The sequence below is a fragment of the Tursiops truncatus genome, chromosome 20 (assembly GCF_011762595.2).
Source record: "Tursiops truncatus isolate mTurTru1 chromosome 20, mTurTru1.mat.Y, whole genome shotgun sequence".
NCBI classification, from domain to species: domain Eukaryota; kingdom Metazoa; phylum Chordata; class Mammalia; order Artiodactyla; family Delphinidae; genus Tursiops; species Tursiops truncatus.
This window is the reverse complement of record NC_047053.1, coordinates 11680706-11706672: the sequence shown is the minus strand read 5'-3', so window position 1 is coordinate 11706672 and position 25967 is coordinate 11680706. Positions and strand designations below refer to the sequence as shown.

General features: G+C 47.4%; 1 protein-coding gene across 11 annotated transcripts in view; it reads right to left on the bottom strand.

Moving 5' to 3' along the window:
* P2RX5 (purinergic receptor P2X 5) overlaps positions 1-24307 on the bottom strand; it is a 30239-nt gene extending 5932 nt beyond the window's left edge. For 6 of the 11 annotated variants that reach the window (XR_012328590.1, XR_012328591.1, XM_033847975.2 and 3 more), the window contains exons 1-11: positions 9748-24307; positions 5628-5778; positions 4920-4991; positions 4559-4634; positions 4376-4472; positions 4037-4117; positions 3656-3794; positions 3053-3189; positions 2503-2596; positions 2286-2351; positions 188-270 (exon numbers count right to left, since the gene is read on the bottom strand). Coding sequence is in view for 6 of the 11 variants with exons in the window: in XM_033847975.2 (XP_033703866.1) it covers positions 188-270; positions 2286-2351; positions 2503-2596; positions 3053-3189; positions 3656-3794; positions 4037-4117; positions 4376-4472; positions 4559-4634; positions 4920-4991; positions 5628-5778; positions 9748-9884 (1133 nt within the window). In the remaining 5 variants the exon portion in view is untranslated. Of the gene's footprint in view, positions 1-132; positions 271-1232; positions 2352-2502; positions 2597-3052; positions 3190-3655; positions 3795-4036; positions 4118-4375; positions 4473-4558; positions 4635-4919; positions 4992-5627; positions 5779-9747 lie in introns of those variants that run through there. The other 5 variants (XR_004523938.2, XR_004523937.2, XM_033847978.2 and 2 more) reach the window with 4 other exon arrangements.
* Between the last annotated feature and the right edge of the window lie 1660 nt (positions 24308-25967).

The following is a 25967-nucleotide window of genomic DNA, read 5'->3' as shown; positions in this document are numbered from 1 at the left end:
AGTTTTGTAGAGCCGGTACTCAGAACATTCCGCCTTACCCAGCCCTTCCAAGGGAGCTCCCCGTATTCAGCCCTGCCTCTACCCGCCAAACGCCGACATAAAACCAGGGTAAGAGTTCTGAGCCCGGGAGGGGGAAAGGCTGACCTAGTGGGCTCCCCTAGGGCCGCTGGGAGGAAGCATAACTGACCTCGCTTCCTCATATTTCTTGTCTCGGTAAAAGTGGCTCTTTTTGATGAAGTAGATGAGTACCAAGTCGCAGAAGAAAGACCCCTGCAAAAGAGTTGGGGTCCCTGACTCAGGATCCTAGACTTCCAGAGAGCACCCGGCCACTTGACACCAACTACATCCCATTTGATCCTGCAGCAACCCCTGAGGGGGGCTGCGCTCAGAAAGAGGCATCTTTGTCCAGGGCCACAAAGCTGCTCCATGGTAGAGCCCGAGTTAGCCTGTGGTCTGTCTGACCCCTCAGGGTGAGCACCCCGCACTACCCTGATCCCATCGGATCACGCCTTCAGCCAGTGTCTGCTAAGCACTGCCCTGGGGTGCGGCCAAGAGTAAGCCAGTGAGACCCTCTGGGGACTCCCCCTCTGGTGCAGGAGGCGGGCATATAAATTATTATGACAGTGACAATGTCCCAGGATGGGGACAGGAGCAGGGGCAGCAGAGAGAAGATGGGACGCTACTCAGCCTGGGGAGGAACATCTGGGCTGAGTCTTGAAGCTGAATAGGATTTTATATAAGGAAAAAGGAAAAAACGCTCAGGAAGGGCACTGCAGAGGAACAGGCTCGTCATGCCTGGGAACAGGGCCAGGAACAGAATTGTGGCATTGCGGGAAGATCCCTCTAGTAGGCAGTGAGAGAGGGACTGGAGGGTATCTGAACAACAAGGACACCACAGCAGCGGTCAAGGAAAGATGAGGGCTGAGCCAACCCAGCGGACCGACCCACTGACACCTGAACACAAGCTCTTCAGACCAGAGTGGATGGCGCAAATACCAGTCTCCTCCACCAGAGGGCGACTCCACCCACTGCACAGAGAGGAGGGGGCGGGGGGGTGGGAGAGGGTTGATGGAGGACCACAGGTGAAGCAAGTCCTCTGACCCTGGGCATTGCACAACCTTCCCCGCCATACTCCCCCCCCCCCCCAGATGCTAAAAAGGTCATCAATTCCTTGTTCCACAGAGAACACTCCTCCCACCCCCCACCCAGCCTCTACCACTTTTCCCCCTTACCTTCATTTCACCAGTGTGTCCCCAGATGCCTGTGTTCTGATTTACCCCCATCATAAGAAAGTGATGTCTGAAGATGGCCCCTGTCTCGGGAAGTTACCTATGTAAACGTGCAGGGCCCCCCAACAATGTTGCTGCAGTTAAGAGGAGGCCCTTGGGGCCCACTTTCATCCACTGACCACCTCTCAGGAGCATGGCCTCTTTGAGTTCTGCTACAGGACATGGTGTTCCTGGTCTCAATAAGAAGTCAGTCCTAGGTCCTCCTGGAAGCCCCCATGGGGCTGCTGTGACCTCCTGGGCAGAGGAACCAGGGGACAAGGCTGCCAGAAACCTTGGCAAGTGGCTTGCTGGTACGGGTGTGAGCCACTCTGATGACTGCCTTGTCTTTAAAAAACTTCCAGAAAAACAAAGGGGCATGAAAGATCCAGAGGAAGCCTTTCCCTGCCCTCCAGCTGTTACTTCCTCTCCGGTGGCCCCTCTGCCCAACTGAAGGGACAGACCTGGACTACAGCCCGACTTCCCTGCCTCTCATCTTTTTAGCCCCGTGATTCACAACCGGGGGGCAGTTTGGCGACGTCTGGAGACATTATTGGCCGTCACAACTGTGGGGGAAGGTGCCGCTGGCGTCTGGTGGGTAGAGGCCGAGGATGCTGTCAGACACTCTACAATGCACACGGTCACCCCTCAAAAAAAGTGATCTGGCCCTACGTGTCAACAGGGCCGCGGCTGAGAAGCCCTGTGTATAGCCGGATCCTGCCTCTTTTTAGCAGAAGTGGAGACAAGGCTGCGCAGGATCCCAGAGAACCCGCCCCCCCTAGCTGCAGAGCCACAGGCAGAAGCCGCTCTGGCTCTGGAAAGAAACCCAGGTAGTCACGGCCACCTGGGGGCTGCTGGAGGGGTGTGAAGTCCCAGAGAGCCCTCTTCACCCCCATCTGCACTGACCTCCCCAGTTCTGGTTCTTTCTGGAGCACTGGGACAACTCCTGTGGGGCAGTGTCCCTGCTGCCCGCCCCTGCGGGTGCTCGGAGGGTAAAGCGGGTGGGGGAGAGGTACTCACCACACCCATGAGCGCCACCCCTGAGCCCACGTTGATGACTGTGGGGATGATGTTGAACTTCCCTGCCTGGAGCACAGAAAGACAAGGTGGGGTGAGGAAGGCAGCAGGACAGCGGGATCCCCCGGGACTCCCCCAGGGCCAACCTGGCCCCCCCCCCCAGCATGCCCCACCCTCCCAGGACCTGCCCAGCTTCAGAAGGGGAGCCTCACCCACACACCTTGCCGTTCACCATCACATCAAAGCGGATCCCGTAGGCTTTAAACAGCGTGCGGAGCTCCACCCCAGCTGCATCTCGGTAATACTTGGCAAACCTGGGGGAGACACGGCTCGGGGAGCCCTCGGCCTACCTGGGTCTTCCCTGTTTGGCAACACAGGCTCCACTACCTTGGAGATTTATAACCCCCCCACCCCAGGACCCTGGCATTCAGCAGGCCCAGGAAAGGTTGGAGACCCCCTTGGTGACGTGACATAAAAGGTTCGTTCAGATCTTTGAAGTTCTTGTCAGACGCTCCCCAAGAGGCAAGGGCTTTCCCACGACTACTGGGCCAACCCGGACCACCAAGGCACTGATGGGCCTGACCCAGGCCTCAGCTTCAGGGCAAGTCCAGAGCCATGGCAGATGCTTCTCTCCCAGAGGCCCCCTGGCAGCCTCCCTGCACCTCCCGCTCTGACACCCACCCCCAGGAAGGGGTGTCGTAGCGCTGGCACCCAGGCAAGGACACGAAACGTGGAGAGGGTCATAAGGTGGCAGACTTAGCCCCAGTTACCTGAAGTTGTACCCAGAAGAAAGAGAGTTTTCTGAAAATCTGTTGTCCAGACGGTTAAAATAATAGCGAGGGTAACATTCAGAGGGAGCTCTATCAAGATCACAGTCCCATTCAATCTGAATTCCTATCACACCACCCTTGATGCAAAAGAGACAAGAATCAGTGCACAGAACTTTCTGGAGATACAAGTCACAGACCAGCTTTTCGTGGAGAGCTCAGGCAGGGGGTTGGCCCCACTGGAGCATCCTTCCGGGAGGGAAGAAGGCCCAGGGTTCACACCTCTGGAGTGACTGAGAAAAGTGCGTCGCGGACAGCCCATATCCTCCTGCTTCACGCTCCAGGGAGAAGGGAATGACCCGAGCAAGCACCTACTGCAGGACTGGCACCTCACACCACAGCCAGGGTGCCAGTGGGGCTCCTGGCTCGGTTTCAGCTGATGCCCCTGGACTCAGAGCCAGACGCAGGTGCAAGTGTGCAGCACAGCTAATTCTGAGACGGTCCCTGGGCAGGTGACTGTAGGGCCACCCCATCGCGTGGGTCCTCCTCCACACCCCCTCCTCACTGCAGAGCTCAAGCCCAGAGCCGGCCAGCCCCACCACCCACCTGCACAGCTATCTCCTGGAAGCTGCTCCCCGTCCAGCTGACCACAGACCCAAGTCGGAAGATGGGGCAGTAGGGGTCCTTGGGGCCAAATTTACAGGACTTCAGGAAAGCTCTGTCTGTGGTGTCCAGCACATTTGTCCTGGGTGGAGGCCATGAAGAGCCAGTGAAAGGAAGGTGAGACTCGCTGTTCCCAGGCCAGAAACCGGGTGTGACCCACACTGAGCCCTTGGCTAAAGCCCCTCAGATCCTGACTGCTTCCCCACCCCCAACACCCTCCAGCACGAAAGGACACAGCCCTGCCGCCACCGCACGGGAAAGGGTGCCCCCTCACCACCCAGTGGGGCACTCCACACAGCGTCCCAGACACATGGGCCCGCGTACTTGGAGAAGTTGAATTTGGGGAAACGAATGAAGTTCCTTATGTAAACAGTGAAGTCTTCAGCTTCGCCCAGGAGTGGCTTCCTGAAAACCGAGGCAGGACAGTCTGCTCAGGAGGCCCTACCCCGCCCCCTCCATGCCTGTGCGGAGGCTGAAGCCTGTCTGCTCCCTGGGTGCCCTGGAGCCTTTGCAAAGGATAGTCAATTTGATCATGTCGGGGTGGTCCTGGGGCCTTTGTGGGGTGCCCTGGCTTCTCCCCCAGGACATGTCTCCACCATTGGGCTGGGACCCGCTGCCCAGGACTGGGTAACTCCTCAGGGTCCCGAGGTTACAGCCACTCACGCTGGCCTGGACTTTGTCTCCACCGGGCACCAGGCGAAGATCTCACAGGTGCCCTTTTGCTCGCTCCCCGCCCGCAGGCAGCGGCCAGTCCTCACTCCTGCAGGGGTGGGAAAAGGACAATGCCAGGAACCTCCTGGTTCCAACTCCCCTTCTGCCCCCAGCCCTGTCTACTCCAGGCCTCACCGTTTCCAGCCACAACAGGCTCCCCAGGAGGGCAGTCGCTGTCCTCATAGCACAAGGCATCCGGAATGCTTTCACTCTGCCAGGAGAGAAAGGGTGCCTGGCGGGGGGCAGGTGCTTGCAGGGACCCCTTCTCAGAACCAGGTCCCACCCCAGGGTGAGGCCAGGGGTTCCTCCCTTGCCTGTGGCTGCTCACCCCTTGAGAACCTGCTTCTCCCCTGAATAATGCAGGTATGCACGCTGGTGCACACATCCCCCAGGGCCCTCGGAGGGGGTTGACACCCCTGCCTCAGGAGAGGGGTGGACCCCAAGTACTGCTGGCAGCTCTCCCACCCCCTCCCCAGCTCTCTGCACCAAGACGCACCTCGGCACAGGTTTCCTGCCGCTGGTTGGGGGTCACGACCAGGTTGGTGATTACAAAGAAGACATTCTCTCCCTGAGAAACCAGAGGGAGGTTGAGGAACCCCCTCCTGCCATCTGGGGTCCCCCCTTCCCGGGGCTGCCTGGCAGGTGGTGGGATCTCTGCATGGGTGTTGCAGACACTGGGGCCACAAATCAGTGGATCCCACCCACGAGCCCACTGACCTCGGAGTCCCAGAGCAGGTATGCTTAGAGGGGTCTCTTCCATGCCCACAACCCCAAACCATTCTGACCTCAGCCCCCAGGGTCCAAGCTGAGATACAGGAGGGGAGAGAGGAGAAGGGGCAGTGAAGAGGTGGCCCGGCCCCGGCACAGGGAACTGCTCCCAGGGACAGTGGCCAATATAAGGGCAGGGCTCTCGGTGCCAGGCCACCTGACTCACACTGACCTGGAAGTTCTCTGGGTCCCATTTGGTTTCAACAGGCTCAGGGTTTCATGGGAACAGAGCAGCCCCGCAAGGCACAGTTGGGGAGGGCTGGGGTTTGGCATGGGGTAAAGGACCTGGGCAGAGTCTATCTGCAAACCCTGCAGCCATCCCAGGCCAAGGGAGACAGTGAATGGAGGTCCCTGGCTCCCCCAAGCAGTTTCCCATGTCACCCACCCGGATCCAGACCCTGCCAGCCTGGGCCCTTGTGCTGGGTGGGGCTCAGACCTGGGGTGGGATGACATAGTCGGCAACATCCCAGAGCCGCTCCCCAAGCTCTGAGGTGTTGGTGAAGGTCACACCCTTGACTTTGGTGATGATGCTGCTCTGCAGGGATGTGTCCGTGTCTTGGTAACACTTCTTCACCAGGAACACCCAGCTGCAGGGAGGGGCAAGCAGGTGGGCGTCAGCCTCATTGCTGCCCTCAGGAAGTTTCCTCAGGCCCCCAGGGTGTGGAGGGGTCGGGCTTGGGGCTCCACCTTTCCCACCAGCTCCTGGGCAGGAGTCACAACTCCCTCTGCCGCCTGAAAGCCAGTCCTGCAAGCAGCAGAGGTGACAAGCAACCCCAGAAGCGAGAGGCTGCTGCTCTCAGGAGCCAAGGCCCTGCAGCTGGGCAAGCTTGGGATGAAACCAGCTCGACCCACACTTGCCATGTGACCCCGGGTGAGCCAATGAACTCTGGGGGTCAACACAGGGCTAAGTGCACCTCCTTCCAGAGGGGTGAGGATGGTTAAAGGACACGGTGCACAACCTGGAACTTATCATGAGGAGACCTCAGACAGACCCAAACTGAGGGGGATTCTACAAAATTAGAGTGCAAAATCCTGTACTCTTTGACACCCAAAACACAAGCAACAAAAGAAGAAATAGGTAAGTTGGACTTGATCCAAATTAAGAACTTTTTTGTGCATCAAAGGACACTATCGGGGCTTCCCTGGTGGCGCAGTGGTTGAGAATCTGCCTGCCAATGCAGGGGACACGGGTTCGAGCCCTGGTCTGGGAGGATCCCACATGACACGGAGCAACTAGGCCCGTGAGCCACAACTACTGAGCCTGCGCGTCTGGAGCCTGTGCTCCGCAACGAGAGGCTGCGACGGTGAGAGGTCCGCGCACCGCGATGAAGAGTGGCCCCCGCTTGCCACAACTAGAGAATGCCCTCGCACAGAAACGAAGGCCCAACATAGCAAAACTAAATTAATAAACTCCTACCCCCAACAACAACAACAAAAACAGTACATGTGAATTCCAGAGTTTACTTATGAGGAGGTTCTATTGGCAAACTTCCAAAAGTCACCAAGAATAAAATTAAAAAAAAAAAAAAGACACTATCAACAAAGTGAAAAGACAACCCAGAGAATGGGAGAAGATATTTGTGAGTCACATAACTGATAAGGGTCTAGTACCCAGAATATACAAAGAAGTCTTACAACTCAACAATAAAAAAGACAAGTAATCCAATTTAAATATGGGCTAAGGATTTGAATAGATATTTCACCAAGAAAGACATACAAATGGCCAATAAGCCCGTGAAAAGATGCTCAACATCTTTAGTCAGGAAATGCAAATCAAAAAACACAGTGAGATAGTACTTCACACCCAATAAGACAGCTGTAATCCAAAAAATGGGAAATAACAAGTGTTGGTGAGGATGCAGAAAAATTGGTACTTGCTGGTGGGAATGTAAAAAGGTGTAGGTGCTGTGGAAAGCAGTTGGGTAGTTGCTCACAAGGTTACTATATGACCCAGCAATTCCACTCCTCAGTATATAACCAAGATAATTGAAATCATATATCCACACAAAAACTTACACATGAATGTTCTTAGCAGCATTTTTCCTAATAGCCAAAAAGTAGAAACAATCCAAATGTCCAACAGATGAATGCATAAGCAAAATGTGGTGTATCCATACAAGGAGGTATTATTCAGCAATTAAAGGAATAATTTACTGACACAGGCTACAGTATGTATAAATCTTGAAAACATTATGCTAAGTGAAAGAAGCCAGACAAAAAAAGGCCACATGTTGTAATGATTTGATTTATATGAAATGTCCAGAATGGGCTATAGAGACAAAAAGTAGATTAGTGGTTACCAAGGGAGGGATGGTGGTAGGGGAGAATTGCAAATGACTGTTAATAGACACAGGTTTCTTTTGGGGGTGATGGAAACGTCCTGGAATTAGATAGTGGTGATGGTTGTACAACATTGTGAATGTACTAAAACCCACTGAATTGTGTAATTTAACATGGTTAGTTAAAATGATGAACTACATGCTATGTGAGTTTTACCTCAATTTAAAAATGGTTTTTAAAAGATCCTGCACTCTCCAAAAAATGTCAGTGTCATAAGATACAAAGACAGACTCAGGAGTGATTCCAGATTAAAGGAGACATGACAACTGAACACAAGGCATGATTTCGGATTTTCTTTTCCTATAAAGGTAATTTTGGGGACAATTTACAAAAGGTCTATTGCTTAGATGATAATATTTTTATGTTAAGTCCCGAATTTTCATGCTTTTACTTCATTAAATAAGAGATTCCTTGTTTTTAAGAAATACCCATGGAAGAATTTAGGAATCAAGAGACATCATGCCTGCAACCTACTCAGCAGAAAAAAATTGCACATGTATACACACACATAGAAAGAGAAAGGGATAAGGAAAACACAAATGTAGTAAAATGTTAACATTTGAGGAATCTAGGTGAAGGGCATTAAAAAAACTACTACTCTTAAAACTTTTTTGTGAGTATAAATTACATCAAAATAGAAAAAAAAAATTTTTTTTAATGAGACGGCACACGTAAATTGCTTAGCACAGCGAGTGCCAGGCACAGAGGAGGAGCTCAATGAATATAACACATCAACTTATTACTGAGGTTACTGTTAATTAGAGATTGTCCAGGTCAACCCGCCTTGGTAAAGTTGGGAAAACTGCAGCCAGAAGAGGGCAGGAAGCCGCCTTCCTGAGGTCCTGCAGCAGTGCTGTGGGATGCCCTGCCTCTCCCAGGCAGCAACCAGGATGCTTCCACCCTCATCTCTGGGGGCAGAGCTGGCATGTCCTGGGGCCCTAGGCTGTCCCATCTCCAAGACCTCTGAGAGGGTTGTGACCCTTGAGCCAACCAGCCATTTTAGTAGGGACACACTGGGCCTGGCCTGGACAGAAACATTCAGCAAATACTCAAGGAACAACAACCCTTCATTCACTCATTCGTTTCACACCTGTCCCCTAAGCAGTTAGGGGATACCAGGCAGGCCCCGCCCTCATGGCATCCCCAGGCTGACAAGGGCAGTCAGCACGAACGTTAAGCAAATGATCCCCTGAATACGCACGTAATTACATTGTGGGAATTCTGGGGAGGAGCATGCGAGAACCCAGGTGTGAAGGATGAGTGGGCGCTAACGACGTAGGGGAGGAAAGGGAAGCCTGGCTGAGGAGCAGTAAGACAGAAGGCCCTCAGGTGGGGGGCAGCCAGGTGTCTTAAGGATGAAGCTCAGGGATGAAGCCCGGCCTCCGGGTGGGAGTGAGGTGAGGTCAGGGCTGCCCTCCCTGGAGGAGCCTCTACTGCTCCCCAAGTCAGGAAGTAGGAGGGACTCAACAGCATTAAACTGAAGGAATAAAAGAGGCACATCCGCATCCCAGCTGTCTGGTGTCATTTCCTCTCCACCTGTCCGCTCCCTGCTTGGGGGTGAGGCCTCTGAACAGTGCCTGGCTGACCCCAAGGAGCTGCCCCTCAGCTGATGGTGCCAGCTCCTGCAGGGCGGGGGAGGGGGGCAGACAGGAGAGCTGGGTGCCAGGGAGCGCAGAGGGTTTCGGGGCAGGACCCCCAGAGAGGCCAGCCGCGGGTGGGGCGAGCCAGCCAGAAGGGAGTTCTGGGACATGCCAGGCTCCTGAGTTGCCCCTGCCAGGAGACTGGCGCTGAGCTCAGTGACTATAAATAAACCACCGGGGGCCGGCCTGGGCCAGCCCGGGCTAGGGCCCAGGGGGGCTGCCATGACAGCTGCAGCCCAAGCCCCCGCAGCCTCGCCCCCTTCCCAAAGCCCTAGCACTGGCGGCCCCAGCCCTGGAGAAAGGAACTGCCCACGGAAAGCCTCACAAATGGGGGGGCCCCAGGAACCCCGGCGCATCTCATCACCTCAAGAGCCGCTGGGGAGTTGAGGGCTCCCTCCTTACCCCCCACCCTTAAGCCCAACGGTACAAGAAGGGCTGCCTTCCCGAGCAGGGTCCCAGAGCCCAGTCACAGGGCACCCCCGGCGCCCCCAGGCCAATTCCCAGCCCCCGGAGGCCACAGCTGCGGCCCCGGCCGGCCCTTCCCCCTCCCCGAGCCCCGAGCCCCGGAGAACTCACACCACCAGGTAGGTCAGGATGGAGACCTGCAGCAGCCGGTAGAGCAGGCCCACCTTCTTATTCTTGGCGATGACGTACTTCTCGGTCTTGTAGTCGAAGAGCGACTGGTAGAGCCCCTTGCAGCCCGCCTGCCCCATGGCGCCGGCTCACCTGGCCCGCGATCGCGTCGCCACACGTGTACCGCATGGAGCCGCCCCCGCCGCCGCCCGGCCTCCAGTGTGGGCACCGCTGCGCCCGGGTGCGCGGCTCACCGGGCGGGGTCCGGCGGTTGGCGAGGCCGCGGCAGCGCCGCCCGAGGCCAGGCGGGGGCCTCAGACTGCGACCTTGCCTCCTCCCCTGACTGTGACAGTGACACCGCCGGGCCGCCGCCCGGCCACTGGCCTGCGAGGGCCCTCCTGGCGATCGCCGCCGCCCGGGAGGGGTGCGGTGAGAAGAGGGTCTCCTTTGGAAGCAACGCCCCTTCTCCGCCCCCAAAGAAATCCAGGGGTTCCTCCTATTGCATGGCCGGGGAAACTGAGGCCAGGGGAGGGGGACCTACAACACAGGAAGTGGAGGCGAAGACGGGATAAAGAGCATTGACAGACAGATACAAACAGGTTTCTTGATTTTTCTTGCTCCCTGGGGCAACCCTCGCCCTCCCCTCACAGGATGGGGGCTGGGATGAAGTGCGCGTTCCTACTGCAGCAGCTGCGGCCGGCCCGTTTAAACCCCACACTCCGGGGGAGTAAGTTGCCAGGCACGCCCCAGTGGCCAGAGCACGGAGAACTCTGTAGGGCAGGGAGGGTGGGTGGGGTGGGGATGGGGAGACAGGCAGCCGAGGCCTGGGATCTTAAAGATGCCTGGAGAGAGGGCGGGGACCAGCTGTGGAAATGCTCCCAAAGCAAGAGATGGACCTCACCTAAGCTGCTGAATCTGCAACCCCTCACGGACGGTGGAATTAAATTAGAGGCAGTGGGAACACAGATGAGGACACCTCTGAGAAGATCAGGTTCAGAACGTGGGACAGCCATCGAGAGGCGGGGTCCTGGGTGAGCTCGGTGTGCGTGTGCACGTGTGTGCTGGGCTGTGCACGCTTGTTTTCCGCATTTCACTCGCTGCCATCCTGCAGTCTGACCGGACGTGGTCCTGCTCCTCTCCCTAGCCTGGCTCTCACACAGGAATAAGTTCCCTTCCCTGAACCATAGGCTCTGGGAGTTGGGAGTTGGAAGGGACCCTAAAGTTCACCAGGTGTGACCTCCTCTCAAAGTAAAAGCCCCAGGGCAGCACGCCTCCAGTTTTAGTGAGCATGGGTATCATTTGGAAGAAAAATGCAAATTCCTGGGCCCTGCCCCAAATATTTTCATTCCCTTAAGGCTAGGATGGGACCAGCAAATCTGTATTTTGCTCTCAAGCTGCCATTTCGGAAGCACAGATTTTTGCAACTGTTCATCAATTTCAATTCAAATGCCATTTCCTTAAAAAAAAAAAAAAAAAAGTCCTGTTCTTACTACCACCCACCAAAAGCGCCTCCACCCCAAACACTTTCTATCCCATTACCCTTTCTTATTCCCTTAGAGCCCCTGTCACTCTTGAATATGATCTTATTTACTTATTGTCTGTGTCCCCCACTAAGACCGTAAGCTCCAGGAGGGCGGGGACCTTGCCTTTGGACATCTCTGCATCCCATGCCCACCGCTATGACTGCAACATAATATGTCAGTACATATTTGTTGAGTGAAACTCAGGCCTGACGTTTTAAACAGGGAGATTTTCGCTGCCGCCCTGTTCCAGTCATGGCTGGGGATTTTGGAAGCTGACATCATCCTGGGGGAAAGGCTTAGGAATTGTCACCAGGCCTCCCTTCCTCACTCTCCTGCCAGCCTCTTCCTCAGCCCTCCCCTCACACGGCTCTCCAGCACTCAGAGATGCAGCCTCAATGGAGTGACACCACGCCTTATGAGGAGGCCCACCAACCTGCTCTTGTTTGCCCTCCAGTGTGGGCAGCCCCTCGTGAACCCCCCACGGCCCAGCCAAGACCAGGCTGCAGTTTCTGACAGAACTATCCAGGTGCTTTACAGACCACGAGGGACATCCAATGGGGAAAGCGCTGCTCTCAGGGCCAGGGCCAGACCCCTCCTTGTGGGCTCCCTCACAGCTTCTCAGGCTAGATCCAGACCCATCAGTGGGTCAGGACATCAGTTTACTGGGTTCCAACCAGCATATTCACAAAAAGAAAATATCAGAGTGTGTTTAAGGAAGTAAGTGTAGACAGTTTGGTGAAATGTTTGTTTGAAGTATGTGTGTGCGTATAATGACGTGTAATATATTTCTTCTTGTGGGTCATGGTCAAAACAATGTGAAAAATACTTCCCTGGAGCTGCAAACCTAAGTATCTGCAATCTACCTCCGTATCACTGGGGCCGGCTCACCTCCCCAAGTTCAGGTCTAACTCCCATTATACCCAAAGTGGGAGAAGGGGTCTTTGCTTTTTTATTGGCTGCACATGCAGAAGTTCCCATTACCAGGGATCGAACCTGCACCCACTGCAGTGGAAGTGCCAAGTCTTAACCACTGGACCGCCAGGGAAGTACCAGAGTCTTTGCTTTTTACGTTTGCATTATTAGAAGTTCAAGGCAGGGATGTTTCCAAATCCAAGATGAATTCTCCACTTGAATGAAAACTGCCTGCTGTCTTTGAGTGGTTTTTCCAGTCTCTACCTAAACCCATCTCAACAGGCACCCTGTTCAAATGATCTTCGCCACCACTACTGTGCGACTGCTTATCAGCTTAGCAAGTAGTAAGTCAGGGGTCAGGGGTGAATGGCTAGTTCTCAAAGTAGTCAAAGCCCCCTTCCCTCTCCTCCCCCAAAGGCATCCACATCACGCTTCATTATAATGACTGTGGTCCACCTTAAAGAAAGGGGCTGGCAGTGAAGGGACTGACCAATCTCATCTGGTTCGTAAGTCTGTCTCATTGGATGATTTAAGGTAGCTGCAGTCAAGTGATGGGAAATTATTAAATGAACTCAAAAACTATTCTCCAAAAAATTAAAAGGAAGCAAAAGAGAAATAAAATACAAATCTCATAAAATAACGTCCTTGGAGGAGAGGTTCGGAGGTTACTTACACCTAACAAACGAGGTTCAATTTCCCACCCCAGAGGAGAGGAGGGATCAAACGAGGCCTGAGATAGGAAATCTGAATCTGTCCTAGGGCACAAAAGGAAGTCATCACAAGGCAAGGAGAGCCCTCCTTCAGAGCCCGAAATATCCTGGATGACCTAGAAGGGACAAGAGTGGGAGAGGCGTGGCACAGAAAGGGTTTCATGAAGCAATTCATCCTTTAATTTTTCTTTTGCTCTGAGGAGTCCTGCTTTGATAAACACATTCCATTAACAGACATTACTGGTCCATTTAAGAAATAGTATTTCTCAGGGTATATGCCCAGTAGTGGGATTGCTGGGTCATATGGTAATTCTATTTTTAGTTTTTTAAGGAACCTCCATACTGTTCTCCATAGTGGCTGTATCAATTTACATTCCCACCAACAGTGCAAGAGGCTTCCCTTTTCATCACACCCTCTCCAGCATTTACTGTTTCTAGATTTTTTGATAATGGCCATTCTGACTGGCATGAGGTGATACCTCACTGTAGTTTTGATCTGCATTTCTCTAATAATTAGCAATGGTGAGCAGAGTGAAGTAAGTCAGAAAGAGAAAAACAAACACCATATGCTAACGCATATATATGGAATCTAAAAAAAAAAAATGGTACTGACAAACCTAGCTGCAGCGCAGGAATAAAGAGGTAGACATAAAAAATGGACTTGAGGACTTGGGGTGGGAGGGCAAAGCTGGGCTAACGTGAGAGTAGCATTGACATATATAAGCTAACAAATGTCAAATAGTTGGCTGGTGGGAAGCAGCCGCAGAGCACAGGGAGATCAGCTTGGCGCTCTGTGATGACCTAGAGGGGTGGGATAGGGAGGGTGGGAGGGAGGCTCAAGAGGGAGGGGATGTGGGGACACGTGTACGCACATGGCTGATTCGCTTTGTTGTGCAACATCAACTAACACAGTATTGTGAAGCAATTATACTCCAATAAAGATTAAAATTTTTTTTAAAAAAGAAATAGCAGATACTAATGTTGCTTCAAAGAGTCAACGGGAAGAAGGAAGCCTGTCTCTGCAGGAAGCATTTCTGAGTCCTGTCTTAAGTGATGGGTTCTTACTCATTACTCAGTTCTCAGAATGTGACCTGGGGAAAAACTCCACTGAGGTGTCACTTTAAAAGACTAAACCGTCAAATGCTGGCTCACTGGGCACTGAAAAGGATAAAGATTCAAACTCAAACCAACCAAACCCACACAGCAGCGCCAGCACGAACATGGCGCACGGTAGAGAAAGATGGTCCTGCTCGTGCTCCCTGCGGGGTTTTCCCCACCTTCATGAAACAGCCCTCGTCCATCCCACCTCTGTCTCCTCGAGTTCACAGGACTGTAGTGATGAACTGCGAGCAAGCGGGACATCCTCGTGTGAAACCCGAGAGTGGGTGCGGCGTCCACAGCTCCTGCACTCAGTCCTCCCACAGATCCTTCCTCTTTGTTGCAGTCTCTATCCCCACCTGCCTTTCTGGCCTCACGAGCCCTTTACGCACACCAGCTTCAGGGGAACTGACTGACAGCTTTATCACATCCCGCACTTCCCAATCCCTGTGCCTCTGCTCAGGCGGGTCTCTCCTCAGTACTTCATGGCTTCAAGGCTCAGCCTTCACAGGGCTTTGTCTCCTTCACAAAGGCCTCCTGGATCCCTCTCCTCCTCTAAATTCCCAAAGGACAGGATCCAAGCTGTATGTTTCAGGGAGTTACAGCTGAGTGCACACCTTATCTGTCCTATAGGGCGATGAAGGCAGAAAAGGCTTTACCACTCTGCTCCACTGGGTCTATAATGAGATAAGTGGTCATCCAGAAGAGAAGGGGGGATGGGGGGAGGGAGGGAAGGAGGAAGGGGGGAAGGTTGATTCCTGATCATCCTGCCTCTACCCATTAGCCTGCATATTTGAAGTGTCAAGAGTAGAGTGACTAAGCCTTTATTTTTGAGTGTGTATTTCTAGAAGATTTCAACAGAGATAACTCTACTAGAGCATTATGTTACATTTGTCTCCTGAAGCAACTTGTTAGTCATCAAGACTCCAAGTCTGTGCTGAGCGCTACCCACTGACAAAGTGTAATCAGATGAACAAACCCTGATCTCATTAACTAGTATCTCACAGGGTGTGGGTCTTGACATCAAAGCTCACCCAGAGTGCTTGCCCCCAAAGCCAATTCCCCCGCCCAAGCCGGACTAGAGCATCAGGACCCTTAGTGGGTAGAGCCCAGGAACCTGATGAGCTGAGCTCCACCTGTGCCCCTTCCCCAGCAACACCTGTAAACCTCCACTGCCCCCTAGCTGCCGCTGCCCTACACCCTGCCCGCCTGTAATGAAGCTTCTGTGGAAAAACATAAGACCTGAAGATTCCTCCTTAAACTAGCTGATGGCCTCGGGCAAGTTGTTTCCTCCTCCACAGAACAGCTAATGGTGCCTGGAGTGACTGATAGATGGCTGCAGAAGTACAAAGCCTGGGGTAGAACAGATGCTTTTTCTTAAATGACCCAGCCTAAACAGAGTAGGTCTGTGAAGCTGGATGGAAAAATAGGTTACCTATTTATTTTTACTACACTTTAACTGAAATTTACCATTTCCTTCAATCATGAATGTAGGCAACAAACCCTAAGAGTATTAGCAGTACCTGTATCTTAACACCAGTAGAAATTACAGATATTTCCCCATTTTTCTTTCTTAATAAAGAAGTATGTATCTCCATTTCATAAAATTTTTTTTAATATTCTGATCACTGTTTCAATATAACTGGTTCTTTATAAACTTATATATTTAAAAACAAGCTGATGGAAAAATACGATAAAGCAAGCATAGTAAAATGTTAATGGAAGAAGCCAGGTGTTCAGTGTAAAATTCAATTTTTCTGTATGTTTGAAGATGTTCACAATAAAATGCTGGGAATTTATCTGAGAAGCCATCCCTAGGCTTCAGCAGATCGCCAAACAGGTCTATGGCAAACAAACAAGTTAGGAACCCCTGACCTAGAGGTACTAGTGTCCTTAACTTGCTACTCTACCCGTGAGTTCTTCACCTAGGAGGCAAAGGACCCCAAGCCCCAGTGTAGAATCCAGGAGTTAGGCTGGTAGCCCTTCCCAGACTAGGAAATCTAAAAGGTCTGCAGAACCACAGTGGGCCAGTGGTGTTTTCTCCCACCCCAGCAGTCCAACGTCAATCTCAGACCTCACAGCTCTAAAGAGAGGAAAAAAATTCCTGACCACATTCATCTTTGCTCAAAATTACACCTGCTCCAATACACAAGTGGCAAAATACTATAAACAACTTAAATGTTCATCAATAATGGTGTAGTTAAATAAATTACGGTACCTCCCAAAACAGATACACAGGACAACAAACCATCCATTAAAAAGAATAAAATAGATTTCCAGTTCATATAAAATGATCTCCAAAATAGATTAGTAAATGAAAAAAAGCAAAATACAGAAGAGTGTATACATTATATACTACGATTTGCAATTTTAAAGGATGTTTTTATATGCATAAACTCTCTCTTGAAGAATGCACAGAAAAAAGAAACTGGTAATCCTGGTTTTCTCAGAGGAAAAAAAAAAAGGACAACTGGGGGCCTGGGGCATGAGGGAGACTGATTTTTGCACTGTTTGAATTCTGTTATCATGAGTATGAACCATTACCACGTGAAGAGAATAAATAAATTCACTGTTCCTGAAAAAAATAAAAAGAAAGAAAAACTTACCCCAGGGTAGGACACTAGTCAAACCCAGGAAACAAGGCCAAGAGCTCGAGAGCATCTGCCAGCGCTCTGGGCAGGGCTAGCCCAGCCCCCTTCCCAGACCCTGCAGAGAAGACGCCTCCCCAGAGAGCACACCTGCAGTCCCCCGACCACTCAGGACTGCAGCTGGTTACAGGTCCTAGGAGTTGACCAATCAGACCCAGAATCCAATCCTGGGGCAGAGGGAGGGGGAGCAGAGCTGCCAGCTGCCTCTCCTGGAGGCTGGCACCCTGGTCCTGTCTTCCCTGTGATACTTAGGAAGAGTTCCTCGTTTAGACAGACCACCAGCAATACTACTGCTTCCTAATGCCCAGCAGCGAATCTGCAAGACTCAGTTCCCCCACTTCTGGAGAGCACATTGCTCTCTCATTCTAAGTCAAATCACTCTTACTTACAGGATACAAAATTAATGCACAGAAATCTCTTGCATTCCTATACACTAATGATGAAAAATCTGAAAGAGAAATTAAGGAAACACTCCCATTTACCACTGCAACGAAAAGAATAAATAACTAGGAATAAACCTACCAAGGGAGACAAAAGACCTGTATGCAGAAAACTATAAGACACTGGCGAAAGAAATTAAAGATGATACCAACAGATGGAGAGATATACCATGTTCTTGGATTGGAAGAATCAATATTGTGAAAATGACTATACTACCCAAAGCAATCTACAGATTCAATGCAATCCCCATCAAATTACCAATGGCATTTTTTATAGAACTAGAACAAAAAATCTTAAAATTTGGATGAAGACGCAAAATTCCCCCAATAGCCAAAGCAGTCTTGAGGGAAAGAAACAGAGCTGGAGGAATCAGACTCCCTGACTTCAGACGATACTATAAAGCTACAGTAATCAAGACAATATGGTACTGGCACAAAAACAGAAACATAGATCAATGGAACAAGATAGAAAGCCCAGAGATAAACCCACGCACCTATGGTCAACTAACCTATGACAAAGGAGGCAAGGATATACAATGGAGAAAAGACAGTCTCTTCAATAAGTGGTGCTGGGAAAACTGGACAACTACATGTAAAAGAATGAAATTAGAACACTCCCTAACACCATACACAAAAGAGACCTAAATGTAAGACTGGACACTATAAAACTCTTAGAGGAAAACATAGGAAGAACACTCTTTGACATAAATCACAGCAAGACCTTTTTTGACCCACCTCCTAGAGTAATGGAAATAAAAACAACAATAAACAAATGGGACCTAATGAAACTTAAAAGCTTTTGTAAAGCAAAGGAAACTACAAACAAGACGAAAAGACAACCCTCAGATGGGAGAAAATATTTGCAAACGAATCAATGGACAAAGGATTAATCTCCAAAATATATAAACAGCTCATGCAGCCCAATATTAAAAAAACAAACAACCCAATCCAAAAATGGGCAGAAGACCTAAATAGCCATTTCTCCAAAGAAGACATACAGATGGCCTAGAGGCACATGAAAAGCTGCTCAACATTACTAATATCACTGATCATTAGAGAAATGCAAATCAAAACTACAATGAGGTATCACCTCACACCAGTTAGAATGGGCATCATCAGAAAATCTACAAACAACAAATGCTGGAGAAGGTGTGGAGAAAAGGGAACACTCCTGCATTGTTGGTGGGAATGTAAATTGATACAGCCACTATGGAGAACAGCATGGCGGTTCCTTAAAAAACTAAAAATAGAATTACCATATGACCCAGCAATCCCACTCCTGGGCATATACCCAGAGAAAACCATCATTCAAAAAGACACATGCACCCCAATGTTCACTGCAGCACTATGTACAATAGTCAGGTCATGGAAGCAACCTAAATGCCCATCGACAGATGAATGGATAAAGAGGATGCAGTACATATACATACAATGGAATATTACTCAGCCATGAAAAGGAACGAAATTGGGTCATTTGTTGAGATGTGGATGGATCTAGAGACTGTCATACCGAGTGAAGTAAGTTAGAAAGAGAAAAACAAATATCATATATTAACGCATATATGTAGAACCTATAAAAATGGTACAGATAAACCGGTTTGCAGGGCAGAAATTGAGACACAGATGTAGAGAACAAACGTATGGACACCAACGCGGGAAAGTGGCGGGGGCTGGGGGTGGTGGTGTGATGAAATGGGAGATTGGGATTGACATATATACACTGATGTGTATAAAATGGATGACTAACAAGAACCTGCTGTATAAAAAAATAAATAAAATTAAATTTAAAAAATTTGAAGAAAATGTTTATAGATTCATGTAAGTGAATATATCTATGATAGATTCAAATGAAAAAAGAAAACTGCAATGCATGGAAATATTATTTTAGGAAAAATTTATGTAGCTATGACAGTAAGCCTTCCGATTCAGGAACTTGGTGTGGCCTGCCATATGTGCAGATCTTACTTTGTGTCCTTCAGTAAGATTTCACATTTCTTTTATTTAGGTTCTTTAACATTTTGTTAAATTTAAATGTATTAAGTGTGTATTATAAGTGGTATATTTTTCCCTGTCCATTTCTAACTGGCTACTACTCATATTAAAAATAAAAACAATAAGAAAAACATAAACAAAACCCAACTTATCAGTTTGTGTCTTATGTAACTTTATAACTCCTTATAAATTCTTATACCACTTTATAAATTCTTTTTAATTCTAGTAATCTTTTACTAGATTCTCATGGGTTTTTGAGACCTCTACAATTACAGACAAATTATGCTTTTCTAATATTACAAAATTATTTCATACCCTTATCTATTTCATCAGACCAGATCTCTACAAATAATGAATCACATTATTAAGAGTAAGTATCTCCTGTGCCTGATTTTAAGGGAACAGCCTCAGAAATTTGCCATTTAGTATATTTGCTAAAAATTTTTGGTAAATGTCTTTATCATTATGCAATAACTTCCTTCCCTTCCTAACCTACTTAGAAGTTTTATTAGGAAAAGTTGCTAAGTGTTATCAAATGCCTTTGTAGCATTTTTCATATAACGTAATTGTTTTTCTCCTTTAATTTGCTGTTGTAAACAATTCAAGTTTTGTTTTAATTCAGACTTCATCTTTAATACCAGACAATGAGACTGCCCTAAGACCAGAAAGTGCCAGATGCCATCCAGGAGCGACTGGAAGGACACTACATAATGCCTCTCTTTGTCCTGATTGTTTTGGACACTGAATTCTGCTTTTTCAAATATGAAAATTGCCACCCCTCCTTCATTTTTGTTTGCATTTTCCCAATATCTTTGTCTATTTATTTTTCAAATTGCTTGTTATCTTGTTTTACAAGTGTTTCTTCAAATAATACACATTTGGGCTTCCCTGGTGGCGCAGTGGTTGAGAGTCCGCCTGCCGATGCAGGGGACACGGGTTTGTGCCCCTGTCCAGGAAGATCCCACGTGCCGCGGAGCAGCTGGGCCCGTGGACCATGGCCGCTGAGCCTGTGCGTCCGGAGCCCGTGCTCTGCAACGGGAGAGGCCACAGCGGTGAGAGGCCCGCATACCGCAAAAAAAAAAAAAAAAAAAAAAAACAATACGCATTTGAATCTGACTTTTCAGCCCATCTGACAGTCTCTGTCTCCTGAGTGCATTCACGCTTAGGGAAGTAATTAATGTACTTGGTTTTATTCCTTCCATCTTAAATACAATCTCACTTTCCTTCTTCTTACTTTTGCTGAATTAGCCATTTTCGTCCCTGTCATTTTTTTCCTGTTCCTTTTTCCTCCCTGTCATTCCTTTCTTTCCTGTCAGTTTTGAAGTCCTACTGTGCTTTAAAGATCAGCTCATGCCTATATATTCCTGAATCATCTTCAAATATATATATTCTATCAAAAGAAAATAATAATGTTATACAATATGTGGGGGCTTCCCTGGTGGCGCAGTGGTTAAGAATCCGCCCTGCCAATGCAGGGAACATGGGTTCGAGCCCTGGTCCGGGAAGATCCCTCATGCCGGGGAGCAACTAAGCCCATGTGCCACAACTACTGAGCCTGCGCTCTAGAGCCCGCGAGCCACAACTACTGAAGCCCACACTCCTAGAGCCCGTGCTCGACAACAAGAGAAGCCACAGCAACGAGAGGCCCACACACCACAACGAAGAGTAGACCCCACTCGCCGCAACTAGAGAAAGTCCGTGCATAGCAACGAAGACCCAACGCAGCCAAAAATAAATTAATTTAAACAAATGTTATACAACATGTATTTTTTTATACATGTATTTTTATACTATATGTATTTTTAACATACATGCACCAAGCATCTATAGCTGCTCACACCTCCCTCAACCCCAAACAGGATAGAAGCTTTAGTTCTAGGTTACTGTTAAGTTCTTCTTTAAAGGATGACTCTTCTATTTCAAAAGTCCCTACTTAGCATTTATATTACAAAGTCCTAGTCACATCATTATTATCTATTTAACTTTAATAATATATATATTGCAAGATTCACTGCTCCCATTATTCCTCTCCTTTTTGTCTTCCTCTATCTTGGGATTTCTGTTCTGAACCAACTGTCATTTGATAGAGTATTTCCCCAAGTGCTGTCCTCAGGTAAGTACATGGACAGAATACTTCTTAAATGCCTGCACTTCTGACAATGTTTATTTTGCCCTGATGAATGAATGATGTCTTTTCCTGGTTAGTGATTTTGGGGCCTTAGTCTTCTTCCCTCAGGATTCTACAAATGTTGCTCCAGGAATTTAACTGTTAGTGTTGCTGATAAAAAAAAAAGTCTGAAGCTAATGGTTCTCTTTCCATTGCAAATAAATAATCTGTTCTTTGGGTCTCAAAACTTTAAGATTCGTCCTTATCCTTGGACTTCAGGAATTTCATCAACGTGTGTCTACACATATATTCTTACGTTAATCCTGCCTGGGACTCAGAAAGACGATTACTTCTCTACTTATTTCTTTTCTACCTCCAGACTCCTTTATTTCATGTTATAACTTCTGGATCTGTCTTTTGAATTTATCTCTAGATAATTCTATTCTACATTGTTGGGTATATCTTGAGCTTCCAGATGTGACTCAAGAAGTATCATAATCATAATCTTTACCTATTCAATTTTTTAATCAAAAATTAAATTTGTTGTATATGAAAGCTGTTAAGAGTAAATCCTAAGCGTTCTCATCACAAGAAAAAATTTTTTTTTCTATTTCTTTAATTTTATATCTATAGGAGATGATGCATGTTCACTAAATTTATGGTGGTAATCACTTCATGATGTATGTAAATAGTCATTATGTTGCACACTTTAAACTTACACAGTGCTGTATGCCAGTTATATCTCAGTAAAACCGGAAGAAAAAAATTAAATTTGTTCTGATTGCCCAAAAAAAAAAAAAAAATCTCATTTCATGGGAAAATACATGGTCTTGCCGATATTAAAAAAAAAATAAAAAGGAAAGTAAAGCTACAATTATATACCCATTAAGCAAACAAAGTAAAAACAGAGATCCCAGGCTCGTTCACGCTGCTGATAACCACGTAATGTGGTTCAATCTTTCTGGAAAGCTATTTGGCATTGAAGGGCAATTACCAAATGTGTTTTAAGTCCACTTCTGGAGAAAGCTTTACAAAGTGTAATGACCTACACAAATTTAAGTTATTGATTTCCCCAAACACACATTAACCCAAGGTGTTGCCTCTCCCTCTCCCCCCAAACCTGCATTCAGCAGCAGCATTTTGTCTCTGACACTGGCTCCTTGAAAATGGTCATAAATTATCACAAATGGTAGAAATTATGATCCTGTTTATGTAAAACACACACAAAACAAAACCCAAAAACCCATGTACTGGTATATGTACATATGTGAATATTTACAAAAGCACCGAATATGGTCTGGAAGGATACATGCTAAGCCAGCTGACCTCAGCTTCTAAGGAGGGGCACGGGATGGGGCAAGGTTGCGACTAAAGCATGGCTTCACTCTTCACTCTGATCTCACTCTGAGAGTGTTATCTACGTATTACTTACATACTTTTCAAAACGTCCTTCCACTAATCAAAATAAGTCAACTGGAGTTGGGAACTGTCTATTTAGGTGCATCCAGCTACCTCCTGAACTCTTGATATCTGAACAACTGCCCTTCCTGAAGTGATTAAGATTCCCTTGATTCCATTTACTAGAGCTGTTCTTAAAGTAATGGTAAAATTCTGGCACTGTTGCAAGGTTATAATTACGGCTAGGAGACCCCAAAATACCTAAAGCCTGACCTTAACCAAATATCCCTCCTTGTACGGATATTAGAGAAGATGTGCACAGACTAATACACTAGCACAGATAATTTTAGACTGCTGGGCTTGGCTGAACGGAATCCTCCTTTCTCAAGGTCTAATTAGGCCTAAATAGTTTGACCAATTTAGATATTCACATCTGCTTATTTCGTCTCTCCAACAATCAAATTCAAAGTTCAGATGTTATCCTGAGAGAGGTTATTTGAATCCGCGCTCACTAGCCTGTAGCCGGGGAGATGAAAACAAGAGAAACCACAGGGGCACTTTCCCCCATGCAAGTGTCCAGCTGGCCCCATCTTAGTCCTTTTCTGGCCGGGACACTGGCCCTGTGACATGACCCACTGTCCTTGGATCTCTGCAAGCTTTGGCATGCCCTGTTCCCAGGCAGAGGAGGGTGAACAGGAAATGGGAAAGGTCTGGCACTAGATGGGCATCTTTTAGAAGAAAGACAAGGCTCTGGCCCAGGCCAACAGCACATGAATTTATAGAGTGTAACCATGGCTCCATTTAAGTCTCTTCCTCCTCACAGACTGGTCCCTTATGAAGTCTCCTGACTACAATGACACTGGTCTAATCCAGCCAGGTCAGCCCAGCTCAGTCAGTCAATAGCTTACAGATGGTCAATGTAAGTCTTGGCTGTTACAACCGAAGTGGGATCTTATTTGCTATAAAAAAAAAGTATGAAAGCAGGGACTACAAGTCACCTATAATAATGAAAACCTGGACACAACTCCTGAGCCCAACAACAGGGAAACACCTAAGCAAACTTACTTCTTTCTTTTCCTTCAAAGGCACACCTCAGAGATATTGCAAGTTCGGTTCCAGACCACCACAATGAAGCAAATATCATGATAAAGTGAGTCATACAAATTTTTGGTTTCCCAGTCCATATAAAATTTATGTTTACACTATACTGTAGTCTATTAAGTGTGTCATAGCATTATGTCTAACACAACCATGTACATACCTTAATTTTAAAATTAAAAAAAATTACAAGAGTAACATCAAAGATCACAGATCACCACAACAAATGTAATAAAGTTTGAAATATTTCAGAAATTACCCAAAACGTGACAGAGACATGAAATGAGCAAATGCTGTTGGAAAAATGGTGCTGACAGACTTGTTCAACACAGGGCTGCCACAAACCATCAGTCTGTAAAAAATGCAGTACCTGCAAAACCCAATAAAGGAAAGTGCAATAAAACAACATGTGTCTGTAAATAAGATACATTAATAAAGGTAGCTGCACTGAAAAACAGAGAATGGTATAATAAAGGGACCAACGTATAAAGGAATTCCTGAAACAAATAAAGCAGACGGATTCTGATCAACAGAAAAGCTGATCGTCCCAGACAGAAAAGATGAAGGGCTCCATGAGAAGCGGACGGGACCCCAACCAAGCCCCAGTGACCACCCAGAGGCAGAGTGGCAGGGAGTGGGACCGAGGGCAGGCTGTGAGGCAGGCAGAGGGCATGCAAAGCTCCCATGAAGGTCAGGCCCAGAGGTAACTGCTCGGAGCCCCACAAGTTCCAGCCAAAGACGTAAGGATGAGAAAAAGCATATCAGAAAGACTCCAAATTACCATTCTGTGCAGACAGGATTTTGAAATCAACAGAAAAGCTATTAAAAAAGAGTCCAGTAAGATGGCAGATAAGATAAATATTCAAAACAACCAATTAAACACAAACTCTATATAATCAGTCAGGGGGAAAAAAGGTATTTTTCAGAGTAGCAGTAAAAAATATAAAAATGTAAATATAAAATATAATACAGCTGGAAATTAAAATCTTTGTAAATTAAGACCTCTCTGAAGAAAATTACAAATCTCGTTGCAGGGTGTTTTAAAAAAATCTCAGCAAGTGGAGAAATGCCATACTTCTTTCTTTTTTTTCTTTTTCTTTTTTTGATAGGAAAGAAGTGGATTTATTTAGAGAGAAACACACTCCACAGAGTGTGGGCCATCTCAGAAGGCGAGAGGCCAGAAATGCCATATTTCTAAGTAAGAAGATAATACTATAAAGATAATGATTCTCCCCAACTTAATCTGTACATTTAAATTAAAACCCCAAAAGGTTTCTTTTGGGATTCTGAAAAACTGATACTATGAATTACCTGAAAAAACACAATCAATAATTTAAAAAAAAATAAGAATGAAAATGCCCTATAATCAAAATTTACTGCAAGGTTAAAAAGAAGGCTGATATCAAAAACAGAATACCATTTCCACACTGATCAGATTAGCAAAAGTTAAAATTTGATGATGCCCAGTGGTGGCAAGGGCACAGAGTGGCACTTACATACATTCTAAGTGGGACTGAAAACTGGTAAACTTTTTTGCAGGTCAAGTCACATCATACGTTGAAACTTTTTATGTTTTAAAAATTTTTTAATTTAATTTTGTTTCTAGAAGCTGCACCACGTGGCATGTGCGATCTTAGTTCCCTGACCAGGGATCGAACCTAAGCTCCCTGCACTGGAAGCGCAGAGTCTTAACGACTGGACCACCAGGGATGTCCCATATATCGAAACTTTAAATGCACATAAACTTTGAGTCAGTAATTGTGCTGAGAACTTACCCATCACTATACTTGAAAAGCGTGCCAGGATACCTGTTTAAAGATGTTCGTCGCGCCTTTTCTTTGTAATAAAAAAAGAAATGGAAATAACCTAAATATCTACCTGTGGGGACTTCACAAGTAAACTCCAACACATCCGCATGTAACACAGTATACTATGGAGCTGTTAAAAAGAACGGGGTAGATCTGCAGGTGCTGCTACTGGAAGACTTTTCTAAGGTCTACCAGATGAAACAGCAAGGGGTGGAACACTGCAAACAATTCAATCTCACTGAAAACGTTTACACTGGTATATGCGTAGGAATATTTTGAAGGAATATGTGAAAAACCATTAACAGTGGTTGCTTTTGGAAAGAGACATTAGAGGTGGGAGAGGAGAGGGAGACTGCCTTTTCATTTTTTAGATCCCTTTCGCTGTTTTGAACTTTTTATTTGCATAATGCTAAAAACTGTGGTTCCTTCCACTGTGGTACTGGCACAGGAACAAACAGATCAATGAAACAAAACTAGATTTCCACTTGT